Source organism: Cercospora kikuchii (assembly GCF_019650295.1).
Source record: "Cercospora kikuchii DNA, contig_00005, whole genome shotgun sequence".
NCBI classification, from domain to species: Eukaryota; Fungi; Ascomycota; class Dothideomycetes; order Mycosphaerellales; family Mycosphaerellaceae; genus Cercospora; species Cercospora kikuchii.
The window spans coordinates 1,667,053-1,692,164 of NW_025408586.1; the positions used below are offsets into that span (position 1 = coordinate 1,667,053).

General features: G+C 53.5%; 12 protein-coding genes across 13 annotated transcripts; 8 read left to right on the forward strand and 4 right to left on the reverse strand.

Moving 5' to 3' along the window:
• Positions 1-512: 512 nt before the first annotated feature.
• On the forward strand, positions 513-1,478 carry CKM354_000843600 (hexaprenyldihydroxybenzoate methyltransferase; the record flags this gene model as incomplete). The annotated part of the gene is made up of 1 exon (XM_044803813.1): positions 513-1,478. The coding sequence occupies one exon, from the start codon at positions 513-515 to the stop codon at positions 1,476-1,478; it is 966 nt and encodes a 321-aa protein (XP_044659748.1).
• A 959-nt stretch (positions 1,479-2,437) lies between these two features.
• On the reverse strand, positions 2,438-3,456 carry CKM354_000843700 (uncharacterized protein; the record flags this gene model as incomplete). The annotated part of the gene is made up of 2 exons (XM_044803814.1): positions 2,438-3,280; positions 3,379-3,456. The coding sequence occupies 2 exons, from the start codon at positions 3,454-3,456 to the stop codon at positions 2,438-2,440; spliced, it is 921 nt and encodes a 306-aa protein (XP_044659749.1).
• Positions 3,457-4,053: 597 nt separating this feature from the next.
• CKM354_000843800 (uncharacterized protein) lies at positions 4,054-6,189 on the forward strand (the record flags this gene model as incomplete). The annotated part of the gene is made up of 1 exon (XM_044803815.1): positions 4,054-6,189. The coding sequence occupies one exon, from the start codon at positions 4,054-4,056 to the stop codon at positions 6,187-6,189; it is 2,136 nt and encodes a 711-aa protein (XP_044659750.1).
• A 658-nt stretch (positions 6,190-6,847) lies between these two features.
• On the forward strand, positions 6,848-7,257 carry CKM354_000843900 (uncharacterized protein; the record flags this gene model as incomplete). Its single annotated transcript, XM_044803816.1, has 3 exons — positions 6,848-6,911; positions 6,964-7,122; positions 7,181-7,257. The coding sequence occupies 3 exons, from the start codon at positions 6,848-6,850 to the stop codon at positions 7,255-7,257; spliced, it is 300 nt and encodes a 99-aa protein (XP_044659751.1).
• Positions 7,258-7,565: 308 nt separating this feature from the next.
• Positions 7,566-8,228, forward strand: CKM354_000844000 (uncharacterized protein; the record flags this gene model as incomplete). The annotated part of the gene is made up of 1 exon (XM_044803817.1): positions 7,566-8,228. The coding sequence occupies one exon, from the start codon at positions 7,566-7,568 to the stop codon at positions 8,226-8,228; it is 663 nt and encodes a 220-aa protein (XP_044659752.1).
• Positions 8,229-8,494: 266 nt separating this feature from the next.
• On the forward strand, positions 8,495-8,894 carry CKM354_000844100 (uncharacterized protein; the record flags this gene model as incomplete). Its single annotated transcript, XM_044803818.1, has 2 exons — positions 8,495-8,720; positions 8,830-8,894. The coding sequence occupies 2 exons, from the start codon at positions 8,495-8,497 to the stop codon at positions 8,892-8,894; spliced, it is 291 nt and encodes a 96-aa protein (XP_044659753.1).
• Positions 8,895-9,111: 217 nt separating this feature from the next.
• Positions 9,112-10,263, reverse strand: CKM354_000844200 (uncharacterized protein; the record flags this gene model as incomplete). The annotated part of the gene is made up of 3 exons (XM_044803819.1): positions 9,112-9,868; positions 9,931-10,100; positions 10,162-10,263. 3 exons carry the CDS (start codon positions 10,261-10,263, stop codon positions 9,112-9,114), a joined length of 1,029 nt encoding a protein of 342 aa, XP_044659754.1.
• Positions 10,264-10,782: 519 nt separating this feature from the next.
• On the forward strand, positions 10,783-14,039 carry CKM354_000844300 (uncharacterized protein; the record flags this gene model as incomplete). The annotated part of the gene is made up of 4 exons (XM_044803820.1): positions 10,783-10,978; positions 11,030-11,341; positions 11,924-13,806; positions 13,866-14,039. The coding sequence occupies 4 exons, from the start codon at positions 10,783-10,785 to the stop codon at positions 14,037-14,039; spliced, it is 2,565 nt and encodes an 854-aa protein (XP_044659755.1).
• Positions 14,040-16,982: 2,943 nt separating this feature from the next.
• CKM354_000844400 (uncharacterized protein) lies at positions 16,983-18,065 on the forward strand (the record flags this gene model as incomplete). Its single annotated transcript, XM_044803821.1, has 1 exon — positions 16,983-18,065. The coding sequence occupies one exon, from the start codon at positions 16,983-16,985 to the stop codon at positions 18,063-18,065; it is 1,083 nt and encodes a 360-aa protein (XP_044659756.1).
• Positions 18,066-19,096: 1,031 nt separating this feature from the next.
• Positions 19,097-20,200, reverse strand: CKM354_000844500 (uncharacterized protein; the record flags this gene model as incomplete). The annotated part of the gene is made up of 1 exon (XM_044803822.1): positions 19,097-20,200. The coding sequence occupies one exon, from the start codon at positions 20,198-20,200 to the stop codon at positions 19,097-19,099; it is 1,104 nt and encodes a 367-aa protein (XP_044659757.1).
• Positions 20,201-20,585: 385 nt separating this feature from the next.
• Positions 20,586-21,689, forward strand: CKM354_000844600 (uncharacterized protein; the record flags this gene model as incomplete). Of its 2 annotated transcripts, XM_044803824.1 has the most annotated exons (2): positions 20,586-21,212; positions 21,278-21,319. In XM_044803824.1, 2 exons carry the CDS (start codon positions 20,586-20,588, stop codon positions 21,317-21,319), a joined length of 669 nt encoding a protein of 222 aa, XP_044659759.1. The 2 variants fall into 2 exon arrangements, with proteins under 2 accessions (XP_044659759.1, XP_044659758.1); XM_044803823.1 differs by having other exon boundaries at positions 20,586-21,689.
• Positions 21,690-21,968: 279 nt separating this feature from the next.
• On the reverse strand, positions 21,969-25,064 carry CKM354_000844700 (uncharacterized protein; the record flags this gene model as incomplete). The annotated part of the gene is made up of 1 exon (XM_044803825.1): positions 21,969-25,064. The coding sequence occupies one exon, from the start codon at positions 25,062-25,064 to the stop codon at positions 21,969-21,971; it is 3,096 nt and encodes a 1,031-aa protein (XP_044659760.1).
• Positions 25,065-25,112: the final 48 nt, after the last annotated feature.

Here is a 25,112-nt window from a genome sequence, read left to right on the forward strand (position 1 = left end):
TTGCCAGTCGCGTTGTGCGATTCGATGCGACGTTGGGGTTCAAAGCCACGCTCATACTCGGCGAACATACTATGTATTACGCTGCTGCCCGAGGATCCGGATCCTTAGCGTCGACACTACAGTGGCCAGACACGGGCAGCCTCGCGTCCAGGAGACAGCAGATTGCTAGTCCCCATGAAGGCTTTTGCGAAGGCCACGATGTCATGATTGTTGTGTCTGTGAGGGCGAATGAGTTCGTGAAGCGAGAAGATGCCGATTCTTGAGAAGAGGTTAGCGGCATGAGGACGTTTGATTCTTGTGCGAATGGAGAATGGCCTCTGGCCTGTGGCATGTAGCTTTTGTAGCTGAAGCAAAGCAAAGGAGTTGATAAGAACGACACGTGCAGTTACTCGCGTTCACCATTGCGGCAGCGGCATGTTTCCGCCCGAGCTTCTACCTTACAGCTCAACTTCCAGTTGCAACTTATTAGCCGACCTCGATCAGCTCACACACCACCAACTCCCATTGCCGTCATGGCATCCAACAATATGGCCCGTCGCCTGTTGGCCCTTCCACCGCCTCTTCGAACACTCGCGCTCCAACGCTCCCACGCCGTTTCCGCCACGCACTCTGCAAACGTCACCCCATTGCGCTCATACGCCACATACAACACTAATGCCTCTGCTGCACCTTCCTCATCCTCGCAAAGCTCCGTCAATGCGACCGAGGTCTCTCACTTTAACACCCTCGCCTCATCATGGTGGGATCCACACGGGTCTTCGCGACTCCTACATCTCATGAACCCATTGCGACACCAATTCATCCGAAAATGTCTCTCCCGCGACCTCGATTATCCGGAGATACAAAATGGGCAAAAGAAACTGAAATTCCTTGACATCGGCTGCGGAGGGGGCATCTTCGCTGAGAGTGCTGCGAGGTCATCTATGACGAAGAGTGTCCTTGCGATCGATCCTACGCCAGAATGCATTCGAGTCGCGAAGGGGCATGCCAGACAGGATCCTTTGTTACTCGAGCCAGGAAGGCTGACGTATAAGAATATTGCGATCGAGGAGCTTCCATTTCCGGAGAACGAAGAGGAGGGGTTTGATGTCATAAGTGTGTTTGAGGTGATTGAGCACATTCAAAAGCCGGCGCCGTTTTTGGAGAATGTGTTGAGGCATTTGAAGCCTGGAGGATGGCTTGTGGGGAGTACGATTGCGAGGACGGGGACGAGTTGGTTTACGACTAAGTTTGTTGCTGAGGAGGTTCTGAGGATGGTGCCGAGGGGGACACATGATTGGAGTCAGTATATCAATCCTGGTGAAATGCGGGAATGGGCGAGGGGGAGGCAGGAGTTGGACGTCCTGGTGGGTGGCGATGGGTGGCAACAGATGGGTGTGGTGTATGTGCCGGGTCTGGGCTGGAAGGTCGTGGATGGGAGTGAAGATTGGGGGAATTATTTCTTTGGTGTGAGGAAGGCTGGGAAGGCGGAGGTGTAGAATGCTTCTGCTGGAAAGCCGGTCTTCAACACATTCAGGAAGATTGGTCTACGACCGAGACTTTTGGCACCATGGGAGAGCTACACTCATGCTCTGCGACAAATGAGCAGGACTTATCATAACGACGCCCGGCGGAAGTCGTCTGGTAATGACAACACGCCTATTCCCGATCCATATCGAAGCTGGCTTTACGTGCGAACACCATTTTACCGGGATCCATACTGGGCTCGAGAAACAATGCCACCCTACATCCGCATTGACGCCGCGATCCTGGTCGGGCTGTTCAGGGCTTGGAAACATGCATCGAATGGATTTTGGTGGGGCATCATGTGCCTTTACCTAATCTTGGAAGTACTGGACCTGATCAATGCCCGCCTGTTTGGCAGACCGATATGGGATGGTTGTGAGATGTGCCGCACCGTCATTGAAGTGGTGCAATCGGCTTACACTTGGATGTTTGTCAAATGCGTGGAAGTCTGGCTGTGGTGGAAGCAGCGACAGGCATGAAGTCGGTGAGGGTATATGCCTTAGTCTCACTCTCGGATCGTCTATCGCCAGCTCGAAGCAGGTCAGAAACTGCTTGACAGGGTTTGGAAGACATATGGAGATCAAGAATCTCGAGCTTCTCGAGGATAGCAGAGTCAGGGACGCATCTTCAGACAGGAAACAAGAACTCAACAGGTCGCGTGGAACTGGTCCCGTCCGTTGTGGCTAAATACTCTACGATTGCGCAGATCCTTTAGTATGCCAGCGCGGCAGAAGAAGCCATGAAACAGAGCACGTAATATATTGTCCCACCCATGCCATTTTGCCATTCCACCCTGCCTACCTGGTCATCTACAAGGCAGGGTCTAATACGGCCAATGCTATCATCCACCAGAACGCCTGCCGCTAGAACGCTATCACAAACATGATACTGTGACAAGCAGACCGTCCGCCGGTCATGCTCTCGTATATCTTCAAGCCCCACCTTTTCCGTTCCTTCCCTTTTTCTGCTCCGGCTCCAGGCCAACCGCGGAATCTGCTTTCCTCTTGCGACCAGAGCCAGACTGGGCCTTTTCCAACACTGCTGCTGCGGCTTCGCCTTTGCCTTCTCCGGACAGCATGTCGTTGAAAGATTCCAGGAAAGAAGCCTTCTCAGCCCCGGTGATACCAGCTTCTGCTAGCCTCTGTGCCAAAATCGCTTTCAGTGTATCCGGATCGAAGTCAATATCGCCTCCTTCTGTTCCTTCCTCTTCATCGCTTTCCCACTCTTCTTCTTCCTCCTCCCCATCTTGAAGTTCAGCTGCGTCTGTCGGGGCTTCTTCGGCCTCTTCAACCTCTTCTTCACCATTTTCGTCAGGCGCCTCCTCGTAGGCAGCCTTCGCCATGGCAGCGGGCATTCGCTTGGTCTTCACCAAACCATCGGCATCTTTGAATCTTTCTCGCCAATCAGGCAACAATGCGAACGTCTTTGCACTCTTCACTGTAGGAGCTGTGCGACTCTGGGCATCCTGACGCGCAGATCTGCTACGAAAAATTACAGGCTGGGCCTCGCGGGCAATCGGTGCAATTTTCTGTCTCTTGCTGGAGGGTGTCGATTCGATATTCCGCTTGCGCTTAGCGCCAGTCCGAGTGGGTTTTGTGACCCTGCTCGGACGGACATGTGCAGCTCTGGGATCTGCGGCGTCCCAGTATGGATCCTCGCCATATTCGAGGTCTTCTTGGTAGCCATAAAAGTCGAACTCGTAGCTCTCCATTGCGATTTCCGCCGAGGTGCCCATGTATCCAGGATCGGGAATTGCATTCTCTGCTAACTCGTCCTGCCAGTGTCTTAGCGCGCATTTGATGGTCTGCGAGGACTGCTCCCGAGAGAAAGGCACAAGCGGCAAGTCGCAGTCGGGGGAGTGCGGATACATACTGCCAAGTCGTACTCGTCTTCGACATATATCCAATCGTTGTCCATGTCCAGGTAGTCGCCATCGTCGAAGTCGTCCATGGCTGCTCGTCCGCGCGCAAAGCGTGGGATAATGCCGTGTTAAGTATGTGCAGTTGATGCAAATGCAAGCAAAGCCCAGACGCAGTGGCCCATGCGCGCAAACCAAACACGGTGACGGGGTGGTGCGAGTGTTGGATTCGTGGATGCGCGGGAAGTGAGCTGGAAGGACTGGAGCTGGAAGAGCTGTGAGGTGGACGTGCAGCCTCGAGGGCAGCAGCGTCATGCAGGGCGCCGCATCATTGGCCACGGAACATCTCACCTGCGACTTGCGATGGAGGCAGAGGCGAGAGCAGAGCGTGCTGGCGGCGGTCCTACGACGTGCTGCTCGCCCAGCTGCTGCAGCGCGTGGAGATTGTCCCAGACAACCACCACCACGTCGTTGTCGCCAGCCCTCCGCACCAAATATTTAGACAAACGCGTCCCGGGCACGCGCAGGGTTGGGGCCATCCATTTGCGGAGGCTCGCGAACCCAGAACCGGCCGAGGGTAGCCGACAGCTCGGCTCAAGACCACCATTGCTCTTGACTTCACGCGAGCATGTAAAAGCCTCTGTTGGCCTCGTGCAAAGGTCTGGTCGCCTTGCACAATTTTCACCAGTATGCGCTCCATCACCAGATCACGCGCCGTCAGGCCGTCTACAACACTGCCACAACAAGTGCGGAGATGGCAATCCACATCAACAGAGTCTCCCGAGCCATTGAAGTCGATCCTCATAGCAAATCGTGGTGAAATCGCCCTGCGCGTTGGTCGAACAGCAGCACAGTACGGCATCAGGATGACGACATTATATACAGACCCAGATCGCCACAGTCAACACGCGTTGAGCTCTCCTTTCGCTGTCAATTTAGGCTCCACGGACCAATATCTCAATGGCTCGCGAATCATCGAAGTTGCAAAAGAGAACGGCTGTCAAGCTATCCACCCCGGCTATGGCTTCTTGTCTGAAAATGCAGACTTTGCCAAAGCATGCACTGACGCTGGCATCAAGTTTATTGGGCCACCTCACAAGGCCATCGAAGCCATGGGCGACAAGTCTCGAAGCAAGGAGATCATGACCGAAGCTGGTGTGCCATGTATTCCAGGCTACCACGGCACCAACCAGGATCCTAAGTTTCTGGAGGCAGAGGCTGATAAGATGGGCTACCCGGTCCTGATTAAAGCTGTCAAGGGTGGCGGTGGAAAAGGCATGCGCATCGTGATGAAACAGGACGAATTCCAACAACAGCTTGATTCTGCCAAGAGCGAAGCCAGATCAAGTTTCGGAGACGATGTGATGCTTGTTGAGAAATACATCACGACACCGCGACACATTGAAGTGCAGGTCTTCGCGGACAGGCATGGCAATTGTGTTGCGCTGGGTGAACGTGATTGCAGTATTCAACGACGACACCAGAAAGTCTTGGAAGAATCTCCAGCGCCCAATCTGGCCGAGGAAATCAGGCAGGATCTGTGGGAAAAGGCAAGGCAAGCGGCGCTGGCAGTTGGCTACGAAGGCGCTGGAACAGTCGAATTTATCTTTGACAACGACTCTGGCGAATTCTTCTTCATGGAAATGAACACGAGACTCCAGGTCGAGCATCCTGTGTCGGAAATGGTTTCTGGGCAAGATCTTGTACGATGGCAAATTCTCGTCGCTGAGGGCGGCAAGCTCCCATTGACTCAAGCAGAAGTTCACGAAAGGATCAAGGCAGGCGGCCACGCGATCGAAGCTCGTATCTATGCCGAGGACCCAAGCATGAACTTTATACCGTCGACTGGTAAACTACTCCACCTGCGAACACCACCAATCACCGAATCTATCCGAATTGATGCCGGCTTTGTGGAGGGTGACGAAGTGTCAAGTCACTATGATCCCATGATCTCGAAGCTCATCGTACATGGTCCGGACAGGAAGGCTGCGCTCCAAAAGATGGTAGCTGCACTGGAAGAGTATGAAGTTGCAGGTCCCATCACGAACATCGACTTCGTCAAGAAATGCTGTCAAAGTCCGGACTTCATCGCTGGAGAGGTCGAGACTGGCTACATTCCCAAGCACGCTGATGAGTTGTTTGCGAAGCGACAGATACCACACGAAGTCTATGCTCAGGCAGCTATCGGTCTATACGAAGCTGAACAAGCACATCGCGGTACTCCCACCGCCCCTGTACAACCATTGCAAAGCATTGGCTTTGGCTTCGCACCGCAACCCCGAGAATTCAAGCTTGTGGAAACATCGTCAGACCCACAAGTTACCAACGAGCCCGTTGCTGTAAGAGTTCTCAAGACCTCACCAGAAACATACAACGTCACAGTCAACAACGACTCTTACACCACCACATCACGATATACTCCGTCTTCTGCAACAGGTGGCTCTTTGTCGTCATTCTACCCTCACATCCGTCTCTCAACAACTATAATTCGAGATCCTGAAACCAACCAGCTCACACTCTTCCAACAAGGCTCCCAATACCGCCTTCACCTGGCAATTCCTGCATTCCTGCAAGCTGCTCTTGGTATGAAATCAACAGAAAACTCTGTACTCGCACCGATGCCATGCAAAGTACTCAGAGTAGAAGTCAAAGAGGGCCAGGAAGTCAAGAAGAACCAAGCCTTGGTCATCATTGAAAGTATGAAGATGGAGACCGTGATCAGGAGTCCGCAGGACGGAAAAGTGAGCAAGGTCGTGCATAAAGCTGGCGACATGTGTAAAGCTGGCACTGCACTCGTGGAATTCGAAGGCGCTGAAGAGCAATGAGGCGATTGCAAGATCAAAAAGTGGTTATGAAATGTATGTTATAGTAGCAACGATTAAATGAGCATGATCGATCTCACTTCGCGAGATAGGCGCGTTTACAATGTCAGAGAGAACGATCTTACGCCAAGAATGATGTTCGACACGATTCATGCATCAACGTGTCAATCTGACGCACTACAAGACTTGGGACATCAAACTATGTCCCGTGTTTCGATAGATCACAAAAACATGGATCAAATTGCGCCAGAACGGCATGGTGCCTTCTCCCACGCTCGAGGCAGCAACCATCCAAGAAGTCTATTGCGAAATGTTTACGTTGTAGCATGGTTGCGGATACGACACTTGCACCTGAACGACCAGCCGCATACGGGGAAACGAATCATCACATCCGGCCAACTCAAAGCCTTCTATTGCGCGGTTGTGGTTCTCCTGTTGAAGGGTATTCAGATCGAATCCTGATTCAATTCCATGGGGTTCAGCGCGTCATTGAAAATCTGCTTGGAGATGTTGTTGACGACAGTTTGCATCACCGGCCAGACATTGACGAAAGGCACATGGGATCCTAGACAATTATATAGCAGCTGCCAACAGTCCAGATTATTCACACAGAACCTCAGCACATTCCACCATCTGCCAAACATTAATTACACTTACAATCATGTCTACCGTCGAAGATAAGAGCAATATCGCCTCCGGCCACAAGGCCAATCTTAGTAACCCAAGTAGGACTAGCCAACTCCCCAGAACGATCTCAGCATCACTGACAGTCGTCAGACACCTCCGAAGAATCCAAAGAGAATAGCAGGAAAGAGCTTGAGCGTCTTGGCGGAGAGGATGCCTTCTACGGCAAGCAGGGAGATGATGCTCCAGGCGCTGGTCTCGGCGGCAATCAGCAGATTCTCGGAGGGCACAAAGCTACATTGAGCAATCCTAGTATGTTGATTTGTGACGAATAGGATGATGATTCGTCTTCCGTGCTAACGTCGCACAGATACTTCTGAAGAGGCCAAGGAGCACAGTCGCAAAATTCTTGATGAGGCCGGCGAGCAGCATGAGCCTAGGTCCTAGACACCTTAGCATAGCGATGAAATATGAACGCTCTCCATGAATCGAATATCTTCTCTTTGCTCGCAAAGGGCCGATGAGGTCGTTGTCAGTCCATTGCTGATCACGTTTCTTCGTTTCACAGACCTGATCCCGCAGGGTCCAGTGACATCAGCGAGGCGCGTTGATCGTTCGCGACGTGTGATGTAACCAATGCCTCGATCAACACAAATGTCGTCTCCTTTCTGCCTGCCCTCTGGTCGAACCTTGACATTCTTGACACTTTTGACCCATTGATTCCTCATTATTGACCACCAAACCCCATTGCCAAGATGGTCTTATCAGAACGCAACCCAAACGTCGATGCAGCATTAGCTCGCGCCGACAATGCAGCAACAGAGCTGATCAAGAGCAACGACGAGAACGTTCGTCAGAAGAAGCCACCTAAATCATCGAAGTCAGCAAAGTCGTCCAAGTCTTCCTCCTCTCCCCAACCCAAGAGCAAGAAAGCCCAACCCAAAGGTCCCACAGCCGCAGACCTCTCCACCATCAACCTCCCTGGCGAAGAAGACGAAACAGTCCCCATCTACCTCACAGCCGCCGACGTCCGCAAACAAATCAAACAATACCTCTCCCACACCAAAATCGCCAAAACAGCTTTCGCGCGCGAACTCAACGAACTCATGCCCGAAACCAAAATCGAAGTCCGTCAAATGGATCGTTTCCTCAAAGCTACAGGACCGAAAGGTGCAGGACATAATCCCGTGTTTTATGCAGGTTATGTGTTCTTCGAGAAGAAACGAATCCGAGATGGGAAGAAGATGACGGCGAAGAGGGAGGAGATGGAGAAGATTTGGAAGAAGAGTGGAGGAGTTCCGAGGAATTCGCCGGGTTATGTGTTTTGTGTGAAGGGGGATAAGCCGTGGATTGATACGTATGGACGGGAGGGGATTTGGAGTCAGAAGACTGGGAATAGTGTGGTGAAGCAATATTGAATGCGCAGCTTGGGCGATCGATGTGCTTTATGCGATGATGATTTATGGAGGAATGATGTTGGTAATCATGTACTATTAGGATGACTTCTTGTCAGCACGGTCTCGCGTCCTTCACGACTTTTCAAACTCGCCTCAATATGCTGTGAACAAAACGACTGGAACTGTATAGAAATCGAGGCCAGAGACGATGGACGCGCACTCCATCGGGACGCATCTTCCTGTGACTTACCATCCGCAACTCAGCAACAGCACTTACTCACAGAAACATGTTTCCGTTACCAGGTTATGGTGGCTTGAGTCCAATCCCTGCTTATGTGCCTACCCGCATGGGTCAAGGTCGCGCAGAAGACCTAATGGACTTCCGCATGCACAAGGCACTCGAGTCGCAGTATGGAGTGAATTACGCCAGCGATCCCATGGCGACGGTGGCCTGGCATGGTGGATGGGGCCAAGCAGGCCCGACTGTAGCTGATAACTGGCGGAATCAGTGGAGTATGTGCGGTCTTGAACATTGAATCCCAGCACTTAGTTCTATTTCCTGCCATTGCTGGGCATAGGGCGCTGGTATGATCAACATGCTAACTCTGTCCATCTCTTTTAGTGGGGATGCAGAACCCAACGAGCAGGGCCGGCATGAGAGGCATGTATCCAGGAGGCTATTTCTAGGGCGCAGAGTAAGTACGGGTGTAGCGTTGACGGGCGACCAGTGGCACATCGGTAGCGTAGCATATTAGTGCGAATGCAAGAAGAAATTCTCCAGCGACCGTGCAACTTCAATCGCTATTTGGGTATTCTGAACTATACATCGTGATCAGCAGTATCTCATGGCTCGCATGCGTTTTAGGCATTACTTTTTGGCGGGCCTCGCCAAGATATATCTCCACTACCTCCGCTTCTTGGACTTCGTGGTTTTGCCAGTCCAAGCATTCACAAAATCAATCTTCTCCTCGATACCCAGGCCCAAAGTTTTGACGCGACCAAGCCGAGCGAGCTGGTCCACAATAACATCAAGCACCTTTTGTTCCGATTCTGTTGGCTCGCCATGCGCTGCAGAAGTTTCTGCCGCTTTCAAGCTGTCGAAGAAATTAGTGTCATAGCCACTTTGCTGGCGCGGCCGTGCTTCCCTGCTGCCATTCTCGTCTCGCTGTACTTGGGCAATAGTAAGGGGTAATCCGACGCGCACACGTATGCAGTGAGTCTGCCGAGAGCTGAGTTTCCACAGGAATCGTAAGGCTTCAGTCCAGCCTGGAATCGGTGTTACTATATCCGATGGGGTGTACTTGAGCGAGACTGGAAAGATGCTGGTAGCCCGTCCGGCGGACAAGAGCGAAGGAGTCGGGCGTAATATGCCTCGCCCGTTGCTGGTCGTACCCTCCGGGAACACAACGAAAGTCCTGCTAGGATTGTCCGCCATGAGCCGGGACAGCTCGATGCTGCCCTCCGAAGATGGGTTCAGAACAAAGCATGATAGCACCGCAGAGACGAGGGAGACTGCCTTGACTTTGGTCGTTCCTTGAAAGCTTTGCACAAAAATAGGATCGAAGATGGCTGCCAAGTAGACGATATCGATGGGTGATGTGTACGAAGCCGCGATGATCGAGCCGGGAGTCGGAAGCTTGGCTAGAGTTTTCCCCAAGGAGCTGAGTACATGTCAGCTACCAGGCCCACGTGGCGTGACATTGGTGGCATGATAGAAGCTCACCCTCGGTGTACTCCATCAACTCGGATGTCGACGAACCAGATTCCTGGAACTCCGATAATGCACCATAAATTGGCTTTGCGTAGGATACTTCCAGCCGGCGCCCATTGGACAATCAGAAGCCAGACAGCCCAAGCGAATATAAAAAACGGCAGCCTCAAGAAGAACAGGAACTACAGTGCAGGAATTTAGTCTTCTCTCGTTCTTGTAGAAGGACACTTGGTGCTGACAAACCACATGATACGGCGCAATCAGCGGATTGCTGGATGGAGGCGCAACCGGGAAGAATGGTGCGATTCCACTGCCTTTGTCTCGATATTGACCATACTTCTCCATGGTGCTGGGCCTTGAATTCGCGTGGTCGTGTGTTTCGCGGTCGTAGAAGTGTTCGACCAGGCAGGCGGACGATCAAGATGTCAGGCGCGTGAGGTCGAACATTGAAGAAGGAAAGAAGGCTAAATAAAGTGCCGAAGTGGTGATGGGGCTGGCTCTTCACATGCGGCGCATGCACTTGCTTCAGCGCCCTAGCGAAGTCCAGATGCCAATGATGCCGCCGTCTGACGGGAAAGTGAGAACGGGCGATAGACGTCTCTTTCATGTGACGATTTTGACGAACGCCTGAATTCCTCTGTGACGCACTCGCTTGCGGAATCGGCTGTCGGGACCCTGATTGCAGCCTCAGGCAGAGTCGCAGACTTTCCGAAACTCTGCCGCGAGCACCCATGTTGTGTTTTGGTCCACAGCTTCCCATAGCGACCCGTGCGGCGACATTCGAATCTAATGCAACTTACTTACACAGTTGCCTGACGTACCAGGCGGTCCATCGACCGCGCGTCCCACCCGTTCAATGCGAAGATGGAGGCGCTCGAAAACACCAGACCCTCGGGATTGAAGCCTCCCAGCAAACTACCCGCCTTCGCTGGCACACGCGCCCTTCAAGAAACGACACTGAGCGAGCAAAATGCGCGTACGGCGGACGGAGCCAGTGGGATTGGCAGTTCGATGCGACCGCCTAGTACCATCGTCCCGAGCAAGCACAAAGTCAGCAACTGTACGTGACGCGATAGGAGGAGATATGTACAACTCGGCTGACTTCAAGCAGTGCCCGAGCCGCCCATGAAGCGTAAGACGCTCGCGGAGCGTGCTGGCGAGCCTGCGAACACTCTGCGCAACAAGCCCAGCATATCGAGTGGCTTCGGAACGCGACCGACAACGAGCGGCGCAAATTCTTATCGCACTCCGGCGAGCATCCCATCGGCGACGGGCAGTCTTCGAGGATTGCGTCCGCCGAGTCGGCAGGCCAATGGCTTCGGACCTGGAACACGCACGAACAGCAACTACAGCGTCACCAAAACACCCGCACCACAATACGACGAAGACGACGATGGAGATGGGACACTTTCCTCACGCAAAGGTACTCCAGTGCTTTCCTTCCATTCGAATGCGCTACATGTCCAAAAGACTCGCATGAAGAGCAATCTACACGTCCAACAACATGAATCGCAGTCCCAGTCTGCGAGGGCCAAGTCTCAACACTATGGTTCATACTTTCCGAGCATTGGCGATGACAGCAGCGACGGCAGCTCCGTGGCCACGTCACGCAATAGCTCGGCTTCTTCAGTCTCAGCACCACCACAGCACATACCGATCACCAAAGGAGGGCCTGTTGGTGCCAGTGAACCCTCTCGCGAAGTATCACTCAGCACAGCTTTCAATACTCTATCCCTTACCCCCAAACCCCGTTCTTCACTGCGGCATCGTCCTTCGCTTGAGCGTATCAAGGAAGAGCTATCGCCGTCGAAGATTCCCAAATTCGCCTGCGTTGCAAACACTTCCCTTCGTAACACGCAGTCTGCCCAGCAATTGCGCTCCCCTTCCCCAAACAAACACAGCATATCGGCAGCTGGCCTTCAAACACCGCTCACGGTGACAAAGACCAAGCGCAGAGAACAAATGCCTATTTTCTTGACGAAAGAGAAGCTGACCCCTATCAAAGGAGGCTGGGATACCGTCGACCGACTCGATCATATGGAAAGGATGTTCCAGAAGCTCAAAGGCGAAATGGACAGCGCGAATGGCGCGAAAGACTCGATCGAAACGTCTTTGGAGATTTTCAAGACTCGATGCGCCGAGCTTGAGAAAGAGAAGAATGAGTTGAAATCAGATCTCAGAATCACTTCGACCGATCTCGAACGGACGCGAAACGAACTTCACACGACCTCGACCGATCTGCGACAAGTGCGACGAGACCACGAGCGTGAAATGCTGGACGTGGAGAGGAAGCATGAACGCGAGCTTGCAGATCTGCGACTCAAGCAAGAAAAGCAGGAGATTCAATTTGAACGAGAAAGAGAAAGGTCAGCCGACAAATTCAGGAGGGAGATGGAAGAAGCGCGCAGAACGTGGGAACGGCAACAGAGTGATAAAGAGGCGGATCTCACGTCGCAGAGTTGGGAGGAGATGGCGCAGCTCAGAGCAGATCACGAGAAAGAGAAGGCAGCACTGCAGAAAGACCTGGACGAGCTTCGTCAGGCAGGAGAGAGTAGAGCGACCGAGTCCGCGTCAGAGGTTCAGCAGCTGCGCGATTCTTCTGCAGACTTGCAAAAGCAGCTTGAGGCTAGTAAAGCCACCGAGATCACTTTGAGGAGTCGGATATCTGCTTTCGAGGCCAGGGTTGCCGCACTGGAGCAGGAGAGGAACACTTTGGTCGAAAAGGCGAAGTTCTTAGAGGGCAACCAGGAAGCGCAGAGTCTCGAGTTCACCAGCATGCATGGTAAATTGGAAGAAGCTATTGCGCAGAAGAACGAAGTTGTCGAGACGCTCCGTAAGGAGGAGGTTCTACGGCGGAAATTAAACAACACGATCCTGGAGTTGCGGGGCAACATTCGTGTGTTCGTCCGGACCAGGCCCTTACTGAATGGAGAAGACGATCCAGCCAAGGTCGAATACCTCGATCAAGACTCATTGGAGGGTTGCAAAGAAATGATTGTACACGCACCCGCAACACAGTCCGCTATGGGGACGGCACGAAACGAAAAGCACCCCTATGTATTCGATCGAATATTCACCCCTGGGACTCCGAACGAAGATGTCTTCGCTGAATGCCAAGACCTGATACAATCTGTTGTCGATGGCTATAATGTCAGCATCCTGTCTTATGGTCAGACAGGCAGCGGCAAGACGTACGGTATGACTGGACCTAGAGGCATCATACCAAGCGCGATCAAAATGCTACTCTCCGAGATGCAGCGCCTGAAGTCCAAGGGTTGGGAATACGCAGTGGAAGCCAACTTCGTTGAAGTGTACAACGAGACTTTGAACGATTTGCTCGGCGATGCGAAGTCTTGGGATGAAGGTGATGGCGTTACCACGGCCTCGCGTGGCAAGACGAAAGAAAAGCATGAGATCCATCATGATCCCGCCACGGGGAAGACATCCGTATCCAACTTGACAACGATAGGCTTATGGCCGCCGCCTTCTGATGACGGCAGTTGGCCTCCCGCTGCACCTGTGGATGGCGAAGAAGTGGACTCCTCCACCAGTTCGTACACTGAGAAGGCCGTCGAGAACCTACTCAATACTGCGTCGAGTAACAGACGGGTGGCCGCCACCAAAGCCAACGAGCGCAGTTCTCGAAGCCACAGCGTGTTTATGCTAACGCTCAAGGGCTCCTGCGCAGCGACTGGCGAAAGTAGCGAAGGAGTCCTCAATCTCGTCGACTTGGCAGGAAGTGAGCGTTTGAAGCAATCCGGTGCTGAAGGCAGCCGCCGAAAAGAGACACAAGCAATCAACAAATCTCTGTCGTCGCTCGGGGATGTCATCGCGGCACTCGGCAGCAAGACGAGCAGTGAGGCCCATATTCCGTACAGGAACAGCAAGGTGAGTGCAACTCCCCGGTCGCGTGAGCCTTACATGTGTCGAAGCTAACTCGTAATCAGCTAACTTATCTTCTCCAATCTTCTCTCGGCGGCAGCACAGCAGGCAAATCATCGCGTACGCTAATGCTGCTGCATCTCAGTCCATTGCAGGCTCATTGGCAAGAGAGTAAGAGCAGTCTGAGCTTTGGCACCAAAGTACATGGAGCGCACATTGGAACAGCCAAGAAGCGATAAGTTGCGGATTGGACTCCGCTGGCGGGATGGACTTTTGTCGACACTGCATATTATGATGAGAACAAGACTTTGTGATACCATTGACGAAATTGCTTTATGAGCAAGAGCTAGCAGCACGGCATTGGGCCAGATTATACACCTGTTGTGCGATTCACTTTTCGTTCGATCAGAAACCTGCCACCATGGCACCACCTTCGTTGACATGCCCTCAACATGAACGTGTTCCAAGTACAAGACCGCCCGAAGGGTCTGACATTTGGCTCGAACGCTGCGAGTAAGTCTGTCCATTAGTGACGCATTTCGTCAAGTGTGCGGGTCAAACGAATCCACAACGTTTTACGCGCTGCAGCAACTATCGCTGATGAAGGCGTGTCTCAAGAGGCAACCGGACCAAAGAAGAAATGACGACCAAAGTCAAACATCGCAACACCAGACATGATACAGGCGCTTGCTGAATTGTTTACGAAGTTCAAAATAGATAGCGCCGTTTGTACATAGTATCAGCATATGAGTTGTGAATGCACCCGGAGTGGGACAACTTCTGTTGCACAAGCGGCTGTTTCATAAAGGCCAGAATTGGAGCAGGCGGCTACTCCTGACACGCGAGGCCGAACGCGAGCACTCCACCACGGCGACTCGCCTGGACCCTTTGCACAAAGACGGCACAAGCTACAGACATAGCAAGACGACACAATGCGTAGCGTACTGACCGGAGATGCGCAATGCTCTACGCGAAATCTCATCACTGTCACGTTCCCACGCAACCAAAGTACACCGCTCCTCGAAGGGCCACGAAGGCGTGAAGCTTTGCACTTCCGCTGAGGATATGCTGGGTGGATGATCGACTTTCCCAAGCCAGGTCCAGCAGAGACGATCATGCACAAACTCCAGCCCGCCGCGTGAGGGTGAAGTCGAATGGGGGCGGAGATGAACCAGCGGGTCTTTGTGCGACGAGTTGGAGTTGGAGGCTTGCCGTGTCTTGCTCGAGAGAGATTCGCAATTTGACGTATCACTATTACGAGGCTGCACACATGTGTTGGACAGGACCACAAGCAATTGCGCAAGGCTTGGGGTAGAATGTGCACATGCAGGTTTCGGACGACAGCTGCAACCCAAAGGCTAAGTGATAGACTTGCACACGATGATTGGGACGGCGCGACGGTCGAGACGGCTCCAGTACATGTGATGCCACGACCAGTAGGAACACGTTTTGGCATGCGACGACCTGTCTCACTCAGGAGGTCGGCAGTGGACGTTATGAAGAAATGGTGGCCGAGAAGCTTTTAGAGTTCTAACCTTTCGGTTCGTCCCATGCTTTGCGACTCCCTTCGAGGTCACCCACTCGCCTGAGATGTTCGCCCAGCGACGATCACTCCGCCGACCTGACAGCTCCCTGCCGTGATGGGGGCCATGTTCTACTTCAGGCACGCGTCCACGACTCGAGACGCGTGCATGCCGTTGTGCGCCCCGCGGGCTGGCAAACGCGCTGCAGTCACCACTGTTTGCCACACTCACGCAGAGGCAGTGGGCCGCGATTGAGTCGCTCGGCCAGTGGATACCAATATACCGCGCTGCGAGCAAGCGGCACGAGATGACTGGCGGTCAGAGAGCATGGCATCGACTGCGGAGGACGTGTTGTCCTCGCCTGCGACAGAGTATACGTCTCGCTATCTGATACGCGCGATCACCAGCTGCCAGCAGGCCCCAGGCCACCAGATCCCCAGCAGGTCACGTCGTCGACCCCAGAGATACGCATCCAGTGCGCGTGTCACAAGGTGCTGGAGACGGCCCAAGGTGGCAGCGTGGAGATCTGCTAGTCGCAGTCCGGCGCAGACCCCTCGCGTTACAATCTTCGGTACAGATTCTTTGTCGACCACGGACGGTGAGACGTCAGGGCTGGCGACCGCTGCGTCCTTGCGGCGAGCGAGGCATGCCTGCGCCTGCGGGTGGTTTGGCGACGCGCTGCGACGAGCAATTCTCGCTCGAGAGCCTATCGACCCTGCCAGCGTCTACGATGGCCGTGGGCTTCCTAACGTGAAACGCGCGCAGGCCGTGGCGCTCTGCACGTAATGACTGAAACAAGCGGGCAGCGTGTGCTGTCAAATTACTCGCTCGGAGCTTTGGTGGCGACGCGCCTTGGCCCTCAGCTGGTTGGCGATCCCGGCCAATCATGCGCGCACCACGTCCCTGTGGGTCACATACCAAAAACCCAACCTGCCGCGCCAGCGACCTCCTGCATTGAGTATCAGTGGCAGGAAATGGCGGAGTATCTAATAAAGCGCGCCGCTCGTCAGGCGTCGTTCTCCAGCACTCCTCACCACAAACGATCTGTACCGATCGCTCGCCCTCTCGCCGACACCTAATACACCACTCGCCAGTTTCACTCCTCCCCAGCTTGCAGGGAAACGCCACGCTGCACTGAACCTCTTCCCGCCGTCAGGTACAGCATAGCCATCGCAGCCTTGTGCAGCCATCAGTACCACACGACCTGCCAACGGCCGATTGGAATTTTTCGATATATCTAGCACCTAGTCCGCTGGCCGGACCGAATTATAATCTTTGCACGCTTCGTCGTCCCGGTTTTTGCCCGAAACCAAAAAGTACCCTACACCGCTGGATCCTGGCCCACCTAGATCTCTTCCCATCTGCCTAATAATCTTGGTCTTCGAGCTCTTGCCAGGCTGCAACTCGATCCTAATCACCATTGTCGCCAACGAGCTCACGAGCTCTTCATTGTCTGGTCGACTTCGTCGTGTGAATTGCCCATTGTGATAGGCATCCATCACTCGACCTCACGATACCTATTGTTACTATCTACAATAGGCAGAAGCCCACTCACCTCGACGATATAACATCGTCAGTTTCGCGATCAATCGCCACTGGGATCATCGACAACACCGGAAATTTGGATCCAGCAACGGCATACCAAACGACGCAACGATCATGGCATACTCACCCGCAACACCCGAGCAGAATGCTGCCGCGATGCAACATTTCATCTACCTGCCCGTGTCGCAAGACATGATCAGCTATCTTGCTATCAAGGCAGCACAAGTCATTCGATGCGAAGGCAGCCAGCCAGTCTCGACAAACAACAAGGCTCTCCCACCCACACCTCCAACCACCCCTCCGCAACAACAGCAAAACGCCGCCTACTTCGAGCCAGCTCTTCCGTCATTGGAACTGTTTATCACGGCCCTCGTGGAGAGGTCACATGTGCAAGTCCCGACGCTAATGACGTCCCTGGTCTATCTTGGCAGACTACAACAGCGTCTGCCTCCGGTCGCCAAGGGTATGCGATGTACCGCGCACCGCATCTTCCTCGCCGCTCTTATCCTTGCCGCGAAGAACCTCAACGACTCCTCGCCGAAGAACAAGCACTGGGCTCGTTATACGGCCGTACGAGGCTTCGACAACTTCGGCTTCAGCCTGACGGAAGTCAACCTCATGGAGAAGCAGCTTCTGGGCTTGCTTGAGTGGGACTTGAGGGTCACCGAAGACGACCTCTACTACCATCTCGAGCCTTTCCTTGCTCCGATCCGATCATATCAGATTCGCCAGGCAGAGAAGCAGCGCCAGCGTGAGGAACTGGCCGCATATGAGCAGCGCCAGCTCATCTTTGCAGCCCAACAACAAAGTCGGGCAGCAATGGAAGCTTCCCGCTACTACGAATCTCCTAGGTCGATGGGCCAGTACTCACATCAGCAAGCGATGTACTATCCTGGCTCGTCGAACTCCTCATCTCGACTCCCATCGAGAACGCCTTCGCTGTCTCCGCCAACTCGAAGCCACTCGGCTGCCTCATCCGTGTCCGCTGACTCTTACGCTTGCTCATCGTCCCCCGCTAGCCTCATGTCTTCATACAATGAGCCCAGCACTGAGCTTCAATATAAGCAAGCGCGACCGATCATCAGCCATAGCTTGCCACTCGAACACACGGACATGCCAGCAAAGAAACAAAAAGCCAACATCTTTTCGCGGTTTCTCCCGTCCACACTAACACGCCCAACCATCACTGGCCACTAGTCCGATCAACAAACGAAACGTTTTCTGACCGTACTTTATTTCAACACTCTTTATTATGTTTCTCAAACACCACGAGGCAGGACCGGGCGAGATTGGTGGCATTATCGGAGATTAACAGACGATAACGGACGGCATCAGAGAGAAGCGAAGCGAGCTTAAAGCATGGTTTCACGAATTGATGACAACAAATTGCATGGCAAGGGAGCTGGGAACACGAGCTGGCTCGTCCAATGAGCGCTTTCTTGGTTTAATCAGCATTATACCACTTTGAATGCATTGCAAATGGCGCGAGGGGCGGCATGGGGGTGGGAAAACAAAATTTTCGCCACCGATCTGGACTGGCATTGACGGGAAGGAAGTCTTTACTGTTTGCTGTAGAGATATTAGATGATGAGGACTACTACTGCTACTGCATTGGATTGTGACGCTCGCTTGGATAGGAGAGTGATCAAGCAGGCGGTTGATTAGGCAGAAGATAGAAGTGACAATGAATCGCCCTCTTCGGCGAATTCGAAATTTGCTACTTGGTACCCTTTGTTCCAGATCTTGTTAGCCGATGTTGAAGCGATGATGATGAGGTGGCCCCCTTGCATATCTTCAGACGCAACTCCGCATGTTCACAATTCGTATAACGTCATGTTATAGTTTCGATGCGATATAGGTTGAAGTTCGTGTCGGAGATAGTTCGCAGGGTCGTGAGGGTGCAGAAAGCTTGCTGCCACTGCGTTACTTTACAAAGTCTGAATATGGTTCATGCAAGCCATTTCTCTCATACGAGTCGTGAGTCTTGCTCGCTGGAGCATTGGACGTTTCATTACTACCGAAGAGTTGCCTCGGGTCCGCTATATTGACAATCTAGGACATCGAACAATGCATCGTGCGATAGACAATTCTCTCGACAGTATGGTGACGTAGCGGGGGAGGACTCTCGATCGCAGCGTAAGCGCTCTTTCAGCAGCGTGCATTTCACGATCTTATGGCTGTGAAGCTACATATTGCGTTTCTAGGTAGTAGTCGATTCGATCGCAACGTCACCAGCTTACAAGTCCCTTCTCTCGATCGAAGCCACCGCGCAGCTGGCGCTCTGGTTTGACAACTTTGCCTTGCAGTACTGTATACCTCACCACATTCTCGCAATCCTCCGGTCGTATCCGGGCAAGCCAAATACATTGTGCAGCTTCCCCTTCAATCTCGTTTGCGGTGCCGTTGATCTGCTGCTGCACACTTCGTCGCGGTTCGGCTCGACGATATACCATCATGTTTGCACTGTATTTGTGGCCGCCGACATGTGAGATGAAGTAAATTCCCACACCGCCGGGTCGTTCGTCGTGAAGATCTCTGTAGAGTCCAAGAGGTCGGAGGTGGCGTTCAAGTTCTTTGCGAAGGAGTGGTGCGGATTGGCCGCAGCGGGCATCGCGTGTTGCTTGCGAGCAGAGCAGGATAATGTACTTGTGGGGACAGGCGCGGAGAGAAAGGCCAGCAGGAAGGTCCCTTGGGGGAGATGGCAGAGGAGTGTGTGGCGCATCACCATTGCCCTCTTCCTTTGCAGAGCCATTAGAATCGTTGGTCTCCTCAGAATCGAGCGGCATTGTCGCAGTCGGAGCAGTGTTTATGACACTCTGAATCAGCTCCGGGACATGCTTTGGCGTGACATTCTCGACGTAGGTGAAAGAAGGCATAAGCAACACTGTCGTCGGTCGATCGATGCCATACGGTCCAACGTGATTGCCTGAGATGTCCGGTGGTGGGATGTTGCTGGCACTCAGCATCAATTTCCCTCCTTTCACCTTGTCTATGTGCTCGCCCACGGCCTCCATGACACTCCCTTTGACATCTTCCACTGACCGCACCCAGTCTGTCTCGCCAGTCGCCACGATTAGGTGTCTGGCAAAGCCACTTATAAACCCGTAAAGCTCGTCTTCCTCGTCAATGGCGAATTTCCTCGGGTACGCTATCGAGCAGCTCGCGCAGTCGTGCAGGCATTCGTCGCCGTCGATCTCGGGTGTGGTTCGTGGAAAAAGAGCGTCTGCGGCTTTGGCAGTGTAGAAGCCATCATCTCGCAGCTTAATGGCATCGTCGCCGCGGCCTGACGTGACCCTGCGATAAATGGAACGAAGCATGCCGCCTGGTGACATATTTCGAAGCGGGCGGGTTATCAATCTTATAAGATCCGCGGCGCTAATTCCGCGGGGTTGCCGTTGACGCGATGACTTGTAAACGCGGCTGGTCGGGAAACCACGAAGCGCGACGCGATTGCTGCCTGCGAAGAACACAGAAACTCCAAGTCCAATTGCAATAATGTGTCCCGAGACTCATTCACCTGCTGCTGACGAATGTGCGAACCAAGAGTGTATGCTATCGACCTCACTACATGTACCTCTCGGACTCTCGTAACTCCGAGTCCACCAAATCCGACCCCCGAACGACGTGTAAAACAGGCAAGCGTGGTTTCCAGCAAACATCGAAGCAATACGACAGCTGGCAGCACCAGAATGGCGTGTGCGCGGCACGACCACGGCTATGTCAAGGCGTGTCATCTTTCTGGCCGGAGCGCCTGATTCGTCCGCAATAGACTGGTCGCAGTGGTTAGAGCGAAACAACGACGATACAATATGTCTCCGCATCCGGCGATATCTTGGAATCGCGAATCGTGGAGACGACAACTCGTTGTATACTCTGACACAAGCAACGGCATCTCGTCCCATTGCAAAGTGGCGACACGTGCCCCTCAACGAGGACGCTGAATTTGAGAAGCAACCAGAAGCAACACAATTTTTGTCTTTCAACAATGCATCAAAAGGACAGTCCGACCAAGAGCATGTACAGTTCCTCGAGTACTCGTTGGCCGCACTACAGAACCTCGACTCTTCGCAGATTGCCTCAGAGCCCCTGGACTATTCCACACACGATGAGACCACTTTTGTGAGTGACCTTTCCTTCAATTCAGACATTACGACATCACTTCCGACGACGGCTTCGACCTCAACGAATGCCTCCGACGAGCATCAGCAACAAATTGTGAACTTTGCAGGATACATCACAGACTTGAAGCGTGTACCGACAGCACGCCATCTTGACTCTATACACCCGCAGACCATGACTATCAATATTCTGGCAAGTGTCATCTCAATTCAAACACGACGCACGGTAAGGCTGCGCAAACGTGCTGCCGAGATGGATATCGTTGAAGTTCTAGTCGGCGATGAGACTAGAGCTGGCTTCAATATCAGCTTCTGGTTGCCGCCAGCGGATAGTCAACGCTCAAACGCTCCTTCCAGGTTTGAGGAACGCTTCAGTCTCAAAGCAATCCTCGATGAGATGAGAATTGGTGACTTGCTCTTGATCTCGAACATTGCTCTCGGCACATTCAGAAGCAATGTATATGGCCAGAGCCTCAGCAAGAGGATCACGAGGAACAACACTTCTATTTTGAAATTGTCAAAGGACATCGTCGGTCTTTCAGCACCGTCCATGGCCAAGCTGGCAAGAGTGCGGGATTGGAGCAGCAATTTCGTGGGGAACAAGACAGGGACGAAACGTGTTGCTTCGCCAGACTCAACCCAATTCGGCCACCGGAAAAGAAATTCGCTCTTGCCACCTGATACCCAGCCAGGTGGGCATTGAGCCACGATGAAAGAGAAGCAGATGCAGTACCAGTCACAGTGGCAAGCAGATAGGACAACAGTAGTAATGGACAGAATTGCATTTGCTTCAGTCCCTATTTCACAGAATATACAGACGTCAATCGTGACGGAAGACCGCCACCATATATAATACAAGTTGGGTATCTTGATTCGAATTGAAAGGCACGCTCGAGGCGCGCATTGTATGTCGCGGCCGCTTGCGCCTTCCGAGAAAGTTTCGAAGACGATGGTCCCGCCAACAGCACTCCAAACCCAGACCTCAGTGCATCCTACTACTCCTCACCTTGGTCTGCAAACAGTCCTGACCGCCTCCGAGCTCTGCCCAGGCATTCAGGACCTCCTCGCCAGCAGAAGTGATGCTCAGCATGCTGGCTCGTGAATCGAGCACCGAGTCTACGGTGTTCAATCTTGGCAGCGGGTCTCGAGACTTTTGCTTGCCCGGTGCATTCTCATTTTTGATGATTTCGATTTGGTGTACTCCGCCATGTGCTGATGCGGGTCGAAGATCGGTGGAAGAGGCCGTGCGAGGCCAGTCGTATTGAGGGGTCTGAGGAGAGACTGTTGGGTGCTGGACGCTAACACGCGAAGCAGCGTTGATTAGATTGGCGAAAGGTGAGGCTGAGTTGACAGAAAGACGAGGCGGATCTTGAGCAGTAAGTTGAGGTTGCGAGGTCGACTTCAGAAGCTCGCGTTCAGATCCAGGGACATACGGCTTTGGTGGAAGGAGGACCATGTCGTGCTGTGCAAGATCTGCCGGCAGCGGGTGTGGTGAATGTGGAGGGCATGGCCGAGAATAATGGTGGCCACTGAAGCATGAAACTGGAGATCTGTCTCGCGGCTCATCATGGAGCGAAGAACAGGATGGCTTGTGTGTGAGTGTGCTCACGGTGAATTGAGAGCCAGAGCGCGAATGGTACACGTTGCGTTCGGGACTCCTGGGTGGCAGAGGAGGGATTGCGCCCTGGACCTCCTCCATCACTGGTGAAGGGGGCACGCTGGAAGGTTGGCGAACGGTATGCCGTCGCATTGTCTTCATGCCAGAATTCAGTGGAGGCACAGCGCCTTTGCTCGAAATGAATTGTTTGACTCTCAGACGAACAGATTCCGTTTCACAGTCGTCTGCTGAGAAATAGCCAGACTTGTCAGCAGCGCTGTCTGTAGGCTGAGTCGAGGTTGCGGGAGAATACCGAGTGGCTGGTAAGACTTCGCCACTGGGAGCTCTCGGTTTTCGCTGCTCGTTGGGTGAAGGTGGATGCGAAGACAGGGGCGCCGGAGGTCGCGACATGTCGAGAAATCTTTCCATCTGAAAGCGATCATCCACCTGCTCCTTGCGAATGGCGCTTAGTTGCCGACGCAATTCGGTCTCCTGAGTTGGGGTTTGTGACGAGGTACTAGTGAGTTCGCTCGCGCGGTTCTGTTCGACACTCTCCTTCTTTTTCAAATGCTTCAAAGCACGCTCCTCTGCGGTTGCTGTGCGCTTGGCCAGCCGTTGTTGCTCCGTTCGCAGTGCCAGCTGATAACCCTCTGTGAAAGACATCTGCTGCATCGCCACTCGTTTCTGCCGCATGAGGTCCAGTAGCATCTTCTCTTCTTCCGTAATCGCGACCATGTGTAGAGCATCTTGAGGAGAACGATCAGCGGCGTCTTGGTACGAAGTGCCTGAGCTCCGCGTCTCCGTGGTCATTCCAGTGTTGCTTGTCTCTGTCGTTCCTGTCGTACAAGCTGATTCCAGGCTCAACCCATTCAGGCGTCGCAAAGCAATAGGATCGGCGGTAACTTGGTAGGATGGACGTCGCTGGGCTTGAGATGGCAGCGGCGGTGGCACATCACGTCGATGGACTTCTGGTGAAGACGATGATGAGCGGGCGGAGCTGCGTTTACTGTCTTCTTGGTGGCTGATACGAGATCCGTTGAGTTGCGTCGGCCTCGACACCCGGACAACGTCTAACGCAGATGCACTTGCAATCATGATGTTGCGGTCGTCGAAAATGCTATCCCGAATGGCAGGTAGATTTCCGCGTCCCGTGCCTCCGCCCTCCGTTTCGCTGTCGTATTCATCCGACTCCTCCTCGTCATCCTCCTCTTCAAATTCTGACTCGGTCAAAGATAGAATGCTCTCCTGGTCAAGTGTGGATGCGGCAAGTCTCGGCTGAGTATGATGTCGCCGGCTGCCCAAATGCGATGACTGAATGCTGTCAGATCTGCTTGAACGGCTCGTGCGATTCAATTTTGCTCGCTCCAATGCGCTCTCCACACTCTGCGGAGGCGGGTGATGGGAATCATGAGGTGTGCGTGGCCCGCTGACGGATTTCTCGCTCGCCCGTGACATGTGGCGATGGGGTCCACTGTACGCAGGCGGAAGGACGTCGTCGCCAGGTAGCTCTTGCGGCTCGGGCTTTTCAACGTCGTCGTCGAGATCCTCCTCATCATCATCGTCGTCCAGATATGCATCGAACCAGTTTTGAATGCCTTTCGGAGGCCGACGTACGTTGGTCTTGTGCTGATCGAGGATATCTTCATCGAATGGCCTGCTCGCACGGGCACTCGTTGCACTAGTGCCGGGCCTCGAGCTGGTGGGAGTTTTCAACTTCTTCAGCTTGCGGTCAGACGCGTTGGAGAAATGAAAGTCGGTCATGTCTGATGGAGATTGCGAAGGCCGTGATTGTGAGGGAATCGGTGGAGCAGACGACTTTGGCTGAGGAAACAAGTGCACCAGATCTAGCGCCCGCGAGTTGGACTTCGCCTTGGTCGACGACCGCCGAACTTTGGTGGCCCGTTGGTGTCTATCGTCGCCCAGATCTGGTGCACTGGGCAGCCGGTGAAGCGAAGGTGGATCGGCAACGTTGTCAAAAATGGTAGGCGCGGGACTGCGAGGCGCCATGTCCCCCGTTACAGAGGTTTGTTGCGACATGTAATATGGATGACGGCCAGGGATGGCGTACGCGGGACGCGCTGCAGCAGACGGTTCCCAGCGTGAGTGAGGCAAGGTTGTGCCGTTTGAGGTGGAATGCAGCGGATTAGGTTGGCCAGCGTAGGGATAGGCATCATCAGGAGAGTAAGGACTCCATGGGCCACATGGCTGCGGCCCTGCTCGTGTAGGGGAGAAGGAGTCTTGCATTCGCGTAAAGATCTCGAGCGCCTTGTCCTCGTCGTCCTCGTTGAACGAGGCATCGAAGTCGCCGTGTCCTCTCAGGACGGCGGCGCTTTTTGAAGAGCGAAGGCTGCGGACGTTGGTGCCGACCAGCTGGGAAGCCTTGAGGCCCGTCTTCGCCGTCCCGATCTGGATGACAATGTCGGCATCGTTGACGTTGTTACTGGGACGAATTTGCTGCGAACCACGTCTGATGAAGCGCATCCTGGCCCCAGGATATTGGGTACTCGTCCGGAAGGGTAGGGCTTTCCG